General features: G+C 49.0%; 1 protein-coding gene across 2 annotated transcripts in view; it reads left to right on the top strand.

Annotated features, from left to right (window-relative positions):
• The window catches only part of LOC118769751 (rap1 GTPase-GDP dissociation stimulator 1-like), a 46,522-nt gene extending 34,827 nt beyond the window's left edge, over positions 1-11,695 (top strand). For both annotated transcript variants that reach the window (XM_036517046.1, XM_036517045.1), the window contains exons 7-14: positions 921-1,064; positions 1,481-1,612; positions 1,972-2,106; positions 2,769-2,894; positions 8,135-8,274; positions 8,441-8,567; positions 9,912-10,040; positions 11,162-11,695. In XM_036517046.1, coding sequence (XP_036372939.1) covers positions 921-1,064; positions 1,481-1,612; positions 1,972-2,106; positions 2,769-2,894; positions 8,135-8,274; positions 8,441-8,567; positions 9,912-10,040; positions 11,162-11,289 — 1,061 coding nt within the window. In that variant the 3' untranslated portion in view covers positions 11,290-11,695. The remainder of the gene's footprint in view (positions 1-920; positions 1,065-1,480; positions 1,613-1,971; positions 2,107-2,768; positions 2,895-8,134; positions 8,275-8,440; positions 8,568-9,911; positions 10,041-11,161) is intronic.
• The last annotated feature ends 500 nt before the right edge of the window (positions 11,696-12,195 follow it).

The following is a 12,195-nucleotide window of genomic DNA, read 5'->3' as shown; positions in this document are numbered from 1 at the left end:
CACTGCCTCTCTCTCTCTTTCTCAGTCCGTCTCTGTCTGTCTCTTCCTCTATCTCTCTGTGACAGGCAGAGATAAATTGTGCCACCAGGGTCACGCCGCACCCATCCTCCTGTGAGAGAATTAGGAATTCCTCCTCTTCAGGAGGTGTGAAATTTGGGGCACATCTTTGCCATATTGCACAGCTTATAGTTGTCACATTTCGCAGTTGTGCATCTCTGTCTCTGTCTCTCGGTCTCTTTATGTGGGTATTGTGTGAGCATTTCCTCTTTTAGAGGCTGTGTCTGTCTGTGACGGGCTGTCTCTATGGCCAGGCTGTGCTCGTCGAGTCTATACTTTGTGTGTTCTTCTTAGTCTTCATTTTTTACTATGGTCAGGTTGTCTGTCCTGATGTCATATTTTTAGAGTAGTACTATAATATAGTTTTGTGTGCTTAGCTATGGTTTGGTTCACTCTAATTGGTTTTGGTACTTTTGTTTGAGCCTCAGGACCAGCTGGCCGAGGAGACTCTCTGTAGGACTCACCTTTTGGCATTTCAGGGCCTAGTTATATATAATGTGTTTCATTGACTCATAGGCCTTTCCAGAATTGAGTGGCTCTTTTATCATTCTTAATTGGTAATGGATATTGGCCTAATTCCACCCCGTAGGCATCGTTATGTGCTCTCCTGTGTACATGAAGGATTTTTTTGCGGAATTCTACGTACAGGGTTTCTGTAGGAGGGACGTCCCATTTATCGAACCCTGCTTTGTAAGCAGAATCCATGGTTAAATGTAAGGCAGTCGGTTCAATAACTGATTTGGTTTGGTTCAATAACTGAGCAGCGTCCTGATCGGTGTGTCTATCTGAAGTGGTGCCGTGACGGCGTTTGCGTGTCTTCTCTTTCAGCTCATTTCGGTCTCCCTCTCCCTCTCTCCGCTCAGACACCATCAAGCTGCAGCTGGTGGAGGCGGGGCTGGTGGACTGTCTGCTGGACGTGGTGGACGAGACGGTGAATGGGGAGCGGGAGGAGGACGTGGCCGAGCTGAAGACCGCGTCCGACCTCATGGTGCTGCTGCTGCTGGGAGGTAGAGGGGGAGGGACCCGGGGGCCCAGAAACGCGGGACCACAACAACAGGCCGTTCAGCCCAGATAGGCTCGTCATGGCAGTGGAGGTGGCTCAGAGAATGCCTTGTGGAAACATAAGAGGGGGGGGGGGGTTTGTTGTTTTGTTTTGTTTTGTTTGGGGGTGGAAGTTGGGAAGCTGGAATACCACAGATGGAACACAAACAAACCAAATGTGTTAAAGCTGTGCCCGGCCCTTGTGTTGTTGGCGGAAATGTTGGCCTGTCCCCTTCTTATACATCACTGTATGGTGAACAGAGCTGCATTTCCGCTGACCTAAAACAGGATAAACAGGCTACCTCTTTGACTTTTTGCCACCATCATACGAGTCACTGGCTTGTCTGATGGAGAGGTGCTTGTGATTCCCCTTCTCCTCCAGACGAATCGATGCAGAAGCTGTTTGAAGGGGGCCAGGGCAGCGTGTTCCAGAGGGTTCTCTCCTGGGTGCCCTCCAACAACCACCAGCTGCAGCTGGCAGGGGCGCTGGCCATCGCCAACTTCGCCCGCAACGGTGAGGGTCACCCACGTCCTCCTGCCTCCTCATTCCTCTCGTATCGAGACTCGTGCAGCTGTGACTCCAGCTATGACTCCTGGTGTGACCCCCCCACTCTGACCCATACTGGGACTCTTACTCTGATTCATGCTGTGACTCCTGTTGTGACTCCTGGGGTTCCCATTCTGTTTCATGCTCTGACTTCTGCATTGCCTCCTATGATTCCCATTGTGACTTGTGCTCTGACTCCTGTTATGACTGCTGCTGTGACTCCTACTGTGCCTCCTACAGCTTCCGTTGTGACTCGTGCTATGACTCCAGCTGTGATCCTGCTGTGAGTCTGTGCTCTGACTCGTGCCGCGATGGTGTTTCTGCAGATGGGAACTGCATCCACATGGTGGACACGGGCATCGTGCAGAAGCTGCTGGACCTGCTGGAGAGGCACGTGGAGGAGGGCAACGTCACGGTGCAGCACGCTGCCCTCAGCGCCCTCAGGAACCTGGCCATCCCTGGTAATGCAGCTCTGACGTCCGCTTCCCACTTCTCGCTTCCTGCTTCCTACTTCCCACTTCCCACTTCCTGCTTCCCTCTTGCCACTTCTTGCTTCCTGCTTCCTGCTTCCCTCTTCCTGCTTCCTGCTTCCCGCTTCCCACTTCTCGCTTCCTGCTTCCTACTTCCCACTTCCCGCTTCCTGCTTCCCTCTTGCCACTTCTCGCTTCCTGCTTCCTACTTCCCACTTCCCGCTTCCTGCTTCCCTCTTGCCACTTCTTGCTTCCTGCTTCCTGCTTCCCTCTTCCCGCTTCCTGCTTCCCATTTCCCATTTCCGAGTTCCCGTTTCCCGCTTCCTGTTTCCTGCTTCCTGCTTCCCACATGATGTCAACCACTCCAGGCCTGCTAACTTATCTAAACATCTTTAAAATGCTTTGAGTTTCTTAATTGAATTCAATATTGAATTCCCTGCTGAAGCCATTTGCAGCCTTCAAAAAAGTAATTAAAAACACAGGATAAAGCCATGCTGGGGATATTGATTCAAGCACACAGGGCGACTATGAATGTTACAAGAAATGTGTTCAAAGGAGTAGAGAGGATGAAGGGGCTGTGCAGCAGAAGGGGATACAGGACCGCCGATACGGCTAGCAGCGTGCGTCTGACGTGCTACACCCCTCGTCCGCAGTGGTGAACAAGTGGAAGATGCTGTCGGCCGGGGTGACGGACGTGGTGCTGAAGTTCCTGCCGTCGGAGATGCCGCCGGTGCAGTTTAAGCTGCTGGGGACACTGCGGATGCTGATCGACACTCAGGGTAAGGCACGGCGCAGGCCGGGACGGGCCACGCCCCCAGGGAGCCCCCCCCCTCCCCCTGCCCTACCGCTTCACCCCCGCGGGTCTCTCGAAGGGGCGCTCGACCTCAAAGTCAGCTCTGTTTCAGATGGTGCTCATTACCTTAGGCTTTATGTGGCATGCAAATGAAGCATACTAAATCATCCCCGGAGCTGAGAACTCTCTCAGTATTTTTTCTCCCTGAGGTGTGAAGTTTCTATTTGTGAAGTATCAGCATGTGACGGTTTCCCCTTCCGGGAAGGAAGATCAGGGTGGATCCTTGATTTGAGACTTACTGCAGCAAGTCTTCATGTGGATTGGACCGATTAGTCCATTTATGTTTTCAGTTGATTTCAGGTGAAACAGACAGTGTTCCCTTCATTGCTCCTCCCTTGCCTCCAGTCCCCAGCAGGCTTAGCGAGGTGGTTTACATCTCTTTTCTCTGTTTGGACGTGAAATGCATTCTGGGGTTTGTATGAGACTTCAATTGCTGTATATTTGGTCATGACACCACAAAATTTCAATTTCATTTTATCATGTTATTTTATTTAGATTCATTTTATTGCCAGGGAAAGAAATAAGGGCTTTTAAAGTGGATTCCTATGGTACTAAATGTGAGAAATATGCGCTTTTATGTGATTGCATTTGAACAATTCTTTAAAAGAAATTACATTGAGGTCTGAATCCAAGAAGTAGCCTCCTGAAAAAGAATCGTTGCCTGTACTGAGGCCGTGCCCACATTTTAACCGCTTCTGTCTCTCATTCCCCTGGAGTTCCACGGTACAAAAACCGAGCCTGTGCTCCTCTGCCTCCCCTCTTTCCTCCTCTTCCTTTTTCAAAGGGATCTTTAGACCGTAACGCCGAGGCGTCCTTTGAAGAACTCCGTCGAAAGCTCGGGCCTTTTATGGTTTTAAAGCGCCGGGTGACCTTTGATAGAGGGAGCGTTCCGTTATAAGGTAGCGAAATGTCAACGCCCCCATTCACGTTCTGAATCCGGCCTGTATACCGTCTCAGAAGATCCAGATCAATGCTCCGTTACAGAGGCAGCTTTCAGAGCCTGGGAGAGCGGACATGCCCCGCGGTATTACAGCCAGCTGCCGTGTCGTCAGTAGGGGTTGTGATGCATTGCTGAAGGGCTACTGTACTGTTAGTGTTACTGTGTTTTTGGTCACGCTGAGCCAATGCTGATGATAACCTAAAGGGAATTGGAGATCAAGACTGAACTCTGAAAAATCATAAGTAGTCTGCCTTAACCTGTAATCATAATGATATTGTTTTTGAATGAAGCTGAAAATGAATTTTCATTTGAATATGTACTAGAAAATAAACCTTGTGAGAAGTGCTTTGTTGGACAAACCCAGCAGACAAAAAGTGGCCCAAACCGCAAGCTGATGTAGAATTGCAATGTAAAAACATTACACAATCATATTTGTCTTAACCGGGCTTTTAACAGGGGAGGTCATAGATTAAGAAAAAATGGCAAATAATTAGGACGCGCTGAAGTGGATAACACTGCCCTCTGCTGACAAATTTGAGAATCCTTTTTCACAAATCCCCCCAAAGGTTTGCTGGTGATCTTAAAAAGGGGCTTAAAATGATTATTATCAGTATAAAATATGTATCTTAAACATCTCTTAACATCTTAAATTGCCACTCTTACAACTAATTTAATAAGTCATGTGACAACTTTGGAATGCAAGTCTGCGTTTGTTTTCAAAATAAGTATATTCTCAAAATTTTGTTCACTTTTTGTCACTTCACCTAATATATATATATAGATACATACATACATATATATATAATGCATTTTGTGGCAGAATTTTATGAATGAGTCCCATGACAGACTGAGGCCCGTGTGTGAAGTCTGACAGAAGGAGTGATGTCATAGCATGAGGGACAGAGTGAGAGTCTCTGGACCTCTGCCAAGGCAGGCCCCGCCATATCCTGCCCAGTCCTGCCTGCTGTCACACATAAGGAAGGGCAGCGTGGCGTGCTGCTTAATACTGACCCTGACTGCTCGCCTTTAAGGCCAGATCTCAAAATAACGCTCAATGTCCTACCCCTGCTGTTCCACAGTACTCCAAGTTACCTTGAGCTGTCTCTCTGTAATCTTCAGCACATTTCTTACATCTTTGTGCATACAAAAATGCATTATAGAATGTGGCTGTAATCATAAAAACGTGATTCCATTTTATGTACATGTAATGTGTGACAGATTATTGTATGTTATAATGTAACATAATTTATGATCTTGAAGATTGAAAGTTACATTTTTCTCTTTGGTATACATGATGTAAATGTTTAGAAGTTTAAGAATTAAAATGATGAGCTGATTTAATGTCTCTCAGTGCGCTTGGCGTGGCCTTGCGGAATGGGCCCGCTGCCAGGAGCACATGCCAAGTTCTGTGCTCTCGGATTAGTCACGGCCGGGTTATTCTGTGTGAGTTTAAACGGAACGGAAGTCGATCACAGACGTAATTCACATTGATCAGGCTATGACGGTGCGATAAGTGCTGTAATGAGGTCTCTGTTGCCTTTGCCGTGCGAGCCGCATCAGTTGGCAGACTCTCGTCGGGTAACAATGAAGGTTAGATAAGTGGGTCCGCCGTAAAGCTGGAGATAAATGAACAGGTCCTGACGCAATGACGGCCAGGGTCCAGCGTGGCCGCGCCACGTTTCGCGCTGATCTGGGATCAGGGCTTCCGATGCTCTCTCATGCTTTTCTGGCTGCGCTCAGACTGAAGGGGTTATCTTGGTCTGCGCCGGCCCACAGCTGTAGGTGCACACGCAACATCAAAGCCGTGTGAAAGCAGGAGGGATGAGATTGATGAAGGCTTCTCCCAGCTCTCCTAAGTTCCTCACCCATGTGTCTGTGACGCTTACACATATGCACACACAGACACACGAACACACGCACTGAAACACACACCTCCACATATGCACACACAGACACACAAGCACACGCACTGAAACACACACTTCCACATATGCACACACAGACACACAAACACACGCACTGAAACACACACTTCCACATATGCACACACATACACACACACTGAAACACACACACATATGCACATGCAGACACACATACACATGCACTGAAACACACACTTCCACATATGCACCCACATACACACACACTGAAACACACACATATGCACATGCAGACACACATACACATGCACTGAAACACACGCTTCCACATATGCACACACATGCACACACACTGAAACACACACACATATGCACATGCAGACACACAAACACATGCACTGAAACACACACTTACACATATGCACATGCAGACACACATACACGTGCCCTGAAGCACACACATATATACGCACATACACACGCACTGAAACACACACACATATTCACACTCACACACAGAGACACTCATACATATGCACACACACACACATATAAACACACTGAATCACATACACGCAGACACACACACACACACACACACTCAAACACATGCCCGCATACAAACACACACACACCCACCCTCACATGCATACTTCTGCACGCACACAACACACACACAAATATGTAAGCATATTCAGGTTAAAGCTTGGGGGAAGTGGGGGAGTCTTCCATCCTGTCCTCTGTTTCATAAGTGTTTATTCCTGGAAATTCTCATCCGTTCCACTTCCTTCTCCTCCCGCTGTTTGTCTCCCCGGAGCCAGAGGCGACGCGAACAGCATGGCGTGTCACCGCGGTGACTGCGCTCAATAGAAAGCAGCCCGCGGATGCGCACCCCCCCCCCCCCCCAACACCCCCCACCCCCGAGCCCCCCCACCCCCGAGCCCCCTCACCCCCGAGCCGTAGAATGTCCTTTGTACCGCTGGGATAACGCTTTTATTTATCTGTCTTCTTCTTTACTAAAAGCCGTGAACATTTCCTCCCAGCGACAATCCTTTTTATAAATGACAAACGGGCGCGCCGCTGGGCAGACGGCACCGAATGAATTCCTTATGAATGCATCTGCGCGACCGAACAAGAGCCGCCCAGGAATCTTTACCCGGCGCTGAAGGGTTGTAATTTCAGAGAAATTGCAGCGCAGCGGCAGAGCGTTTCGTCGGCCCCGAAAAGCCGCATCGGAGACGCGAAGCGGCCGCCGTTTAAACCCCCCCGAACGCAGCGTGAGTCTGACTCACGGCCTCCGATCACATCGCCGTCACACGGTCTGCCATCATTCGCTCAATCACGCCGTCAGTCGGACCCCCGCAACACATTTCACAAGACTCTCGAACACCCGGCTTTCGGGGCCGGTGCGAAGACGCATTTGCATTTAAATGGAAGTAAATGGACGCACCCAAACCGTTTGTTCGTTGTCAAATGTTATTTGGGTTATTTCACATTTTTCACATTCTGGGGGACATTGAAAGGGCATTGGCTGAATTGAGCGTTGACAACAGCCAGATTATTTCCAGAAAACAAGCTGACACATTTAAATGTAGAACTGTTGAATTTGAAGGTTTCTTAAGCGTTTAAATCAGAATGCTTATACTAAGTACTTGATATTTGGTGGAAACAATAAGTGAAATACACATTTTTATTTGTTTTTATGCCCTGCAGGTCCAATTTCTGAAATACTTTTAAACCACAAGATAGTATTAAATTTGCACTTAAATGATTTGTTCTGTTCTGCTGTGGGTGTCTTTTGTCTGGTGGGTAACAGGAAGGACTTTCACCCAGTAAAGATAATAGTTTAAGTCCAGGCTTTTTAGCTAAATGTGGTCTCCCAGTCCTGCACAGAGAGATGAAGCTGAGGGTCAGAGTGTGGCAGAACTGTCCTGCCCTGGTTAACAGTCACTGAGCTGACTGACAGGGAAACCAACCTGAAGTGTAAGACTAGAGAGGTGGAGCTCTGACACAACATGTGACACTCTAAGGCGACAGTATGACCGATCTGTAAAAGAGGCCTGAGGCCTGGGATGTGGAGCCGAGCGATTAGTCTTTGTCGCACGGTGGAGAAGAATGACGTCACTTTTCAGCGACCCCCTGCACTGATGGTCTTTCCAGCTACAGAGCACACATTCCCTAAAGGCCACCAGGGGGCGCCTGACACACCCAGTCAGTTAATGTGTTGTCACAGAGAATCTTGGGATGGGCTGGCTGTGAGAGGGAGGAGCGTGCCGTGCCCCTGTCCTCTGACCCTCTCACCCCTGACCCCTGACCCCTTTGGTGTCGTGTGTCACCGTGCAGCGGAAGCGGCCGACCAGCTGGGCACCAACATGAAGCTGGTGGAGCGGCTGGTGGAGTGGTGCGAGGCCAAGGACCACGCCGGGGTGATGGGGGAGTCCAACCGCCTGCTCTCCGCCCTCATCCGGCACAGCAAGTCCAAGGTGGGTCCGGGCGGTCACCGTTGACGGTCACTGTCACCGCTGCCTACTCCCACCCAAGTGGAAAACTTGTGTGCTCTGGCCAGTGCGATTCATAGGCTCGGTAGATTCACAGACTCACTGTGGACCTGCAGTAGTGTTTTCTCACATCTCCACATTCTGTCCCCAGGACGTCATCCGGACGATCATCCAGGCGGGCGGGGTCAAGCACCTGGTCACCATGGCGACGAGCGAGCACGTGATCATGCAGAATGAGGCCCTGGTGGCTCTGGGACTTATTGCGGCTCTGGACCTGGGTGAGGACGCCTTTCATCTCCACACCCGTCCCACGCTGGCACTGAAGCTTGTAGGTCACAGCCTAGCAGCGTCTGTGAATGTCACCTCATACAAGCACAGTGGTCAGGGGCGTGTAGTCACTCAGTCAGTCATCAGAGAGCGTAGGCACATTCTCACTCCGAGACGCCAACAAATCATTCAATGTCCCCTTGTGCCCTCTTCAAGACTGCAGAAATAAAATTAATATGTGGAAAACAAAGAATATACTTTAACTTGAAATGAATTGATATCCAAACAAAAACCAATTGAGACACTTACTGAGAAGTATTTCTAAGATCAATTTAAGAAAGTCTGGTTTAACTGTAATGTATGGTTACCAACTGATGAAGTAAGCATGCTGTATTGGCACTGTTAATACATATCATTCAAAGTTATTAATATAAAGTATTTCTTGAGAGGCAAAATATATGTTTAGCAGCAACGCAGTCTCTGGTTATCGATGCCCTGTTTATTTGTCTTCTGTGACCCAGTGCAAACCTACTTCACTCTGGGTCCACATCCACAGTTTAAGAACCATTTTTTGATCTTGTTCCAGTTATTCTTTTGGGGACGTGAAGTGTTTCCAGACTGAGCCAAGGTGCTGTAGTTGTAGCTGTAGGCAGCCATCTCCTTCCTCACTGGACTAGACTGTCACTCTGCCTGACATGTGCTTGTCTATAAGGAGACCAGAACAATGAGAGCATTGAGACCGCTGAGACTGTGGGGTCAGACCATGCACGCACACACACACACATGCACACACACACACACACACACACACACACACACACACACACACACACACAGCTTTCAAACGATCAAAGTCCTGCAGAGATGCACAGTCCTTCTCTAGGGGAGCAAAAATGTGAGAACCCATAGACAGGTGAGAGAGAGGTTTCACTTTGAAGCACCACCTGGAGTCAGCAGAGGGACTCAGTGTCTGATGTACAGTCCCCCACACACATGCGCTGTTCCACACACACTTCACGCATACACAAATACAACACACACTCATAGAAACACACATGCAAGCCTGTGCAGACGCTCACACAGAAATACGAGTTCACACTCAGAGACATACTCACAAATATACAGAAACACAGACAGTGAAGAGGCAAAGTTTGGGAGGTGACTATTCCTCAACCAGAATGCAATCTGGCCCAAGACGCATGGAAATATACTGTATATGCCCAGTGCCTCCCCGGAATACAGTTCCCCCACCCTCTCAGAGCTGTCATTCTCAGACTCAAAGAATATAATTGAGACAGAGCTGAGGGACAGTGCTAGCATTTGATGTGAGTGTGCGTCTGCCTGTTACTCCACAGACTCTGCGGAGAAGGACTTTGAGGGGGCCACCCTGGTGCAGGTTCTCCACAAGCTGCTGTCGGACGAGCAGAGCGCCCCGGAGATAAAGTACAACTCCATGATCCTCATCTGCACTGTTCTTGGATCAGGTGAGAGCCACCACAACGCCATCACTCCTGTTCAGTGATGTGATGTCACCTGAATGATGTCATCGCTTATGTAACTACATCACTGTAAAGATTGTGACATAGAAAATAGGAGCAGTCCTCACTGGAAGAGAACTATAAAGTAACTTATTTAGCTAACTAACTTTGATATTGCATAAAATCCTATGGGCAAAACAATAATTGTGGGTTCAGCCCTGTTACTCTGACATTTAGGCTAGCATGGCTGAAACATCCACCCTGTCTCCTTTCCACCCGTGTCCACACATTTTTGCTTACCATTGTCCTGTGGTTCTAAGAGCTTGTTTTTGCTGTCTGACCCTTAAGAAACAGCCTTAATGACCAATTGCAGAGGGAGGGGGTTTTAACACCATGGTAATGCTGAGCGGAGGTCAGCCTTTTAAAAGACCTTGTGACTGTATTTCAGGGACGGTTAATCGATCATCTTGACAGCAAATCATTTCATAAAGTGACGACACTGTAAAAAAAAAAGCGTTGTTTGCTCGTACTGTATTGAGCGCAGTCTTCATGAGGCCGGCCTGCTAAAACAGAACTGAAATCAAGTTGCTGGAGCCATTGATTATGATAGGAAGTGGCGTCACCTGTTGTTCCAGGTTTGAAGGTAACTCTGAAACCTGTAGGTCCTGGATTTGGCCACCTCTGCTTACGCAACAAATTTGTCCATCAACCCTGGCAAGCAGTCTCACAGATAAGGAAAGAGCAAAAGCTGCCCTGTGGCCCCATAGCTTTTTTAGCCTTTTTTAGCTAAGCCTTTTAGCTTAGCCTTTTTCGACCTTACCCGAGTCTGTCCATGAGCATTTTCTCTGCTCAGCATTTTTCCCATTGCACCTGTAGTGTTTGTGTGTGGTTTTGCCTGTTTCTAAGAGGTTCATAATGAAAGCAATCAGGACTGTCTTCCCAAAACAGCCAAGCTCAGTGGTGTCGTATCTGTGCACGGAATCACTTTGGACTAGACTGTCTTTTTGGACTGGTGCACTTGACCGCAGCCAGACCCTTCTCAGTGTGAACGCTGACCCCTGACTTCCCTGTTGATAACGCTGACCATTCTAAGTGTGTTCACAGTCACCTCTCTCCCCTCTCCACAGAGCTGCTTCACAAGGAGGTGCAGTCCCTGATGTTCCTGGATGTGGTTGCCAAGCTGCGGTCGCATGAGAACAAGACGGTCGCGCACCAGGCGTCGCTGACGGAGCAGCGGTTAACCGTACAGAGCTAAAGGACTCTCAGCCCCTCCTACCCCCACCCCTCTCCTCCTCGAACCCCTTCCTCAGCCCCCTCCGTTACAGGACGTCCCGTTAGGGGTCTTTCTACCGTCCGTGCATGCATACACAGCCCCTGCAGCCACTGTCCCCTAGGGGGCGCCGCAGGCAACCCCTCCCGAATAGAGAGCGTACGCGTCCTTTTTCCAGACCGCAGCTGTGATAGGATCCGCCGAAGCAGTCCATCGCACATTCATTGAGTGTCCCGCGTGTCCGGTGTCGCTTCAAACCCCAGCGTAGCTTCAGACATGTGCATGTTCTGGTCCGGTCGGTGGTGTAACAGTGTTCAGCCTTCACGTGCTCGAAAGCGAGCGTGCGTTAGCATGCTTCCGCCCCTCCATTCACCATTTTTATCTACGTAGAGGTGTCGCGTGTTATTCAGTGAGTGAGAGGACACAACAGGGCAGCCCCCTCGCAAAACCCCAAATCCCCATAACAGCATCACACTGAAAGCATTGTCACAGGCAAAGTTATAAATATCATGGGTATAAAAGAAATAAAGATTCGGGAACTGTGTACCGACACAGGCCTGCGTTTGGTGTGTTGCGTCGGGGGACGATCCATGGCGGTAAGGTAGGCCACACGTGGAGCCCTGACACACATCGTGACACAGGAAAGAGGTGTCGCTCAGAGCTTCAGAAGGCCAGCACCACCAGAGCAGCTGGAAGCTAACCCAGCGATAGCCTAGCTGTGTCTCTGCTGTCCTCTCCACAAGTATACAAAAATACCATAAATATGCCCCTTTTCATGTTGTGCAAAAATCCAGCCCAGAATTTTTTGAGGAAACCCCTGTACCAGGATGGTCTCTGTAAAAGGTAATACAATGTAATGCGTGTCCTGAGAGGAATTTGCCCCGTAAATGT

The sequence above is a fragment of the Megalops cyprinoides genome, chromosome 22 (assembly GCF_013368585.1).
Source record: "Megalops cyprinoides isolate fMegCyp1 chromosome 22, fMegCyp1.pri, whole genome shotgun sequence".
NCBI lineage: Eukaryota > Metazoa > Chordata > Actinopteri > Elopiformes > Megalopidae > Megalops > Megalops cyprinoides.
The sequence above is the reverse complement of the archived record's forward strand: the minus strand, read 5'-3'. Positions and strand labels throughout refer to the sequence as shown.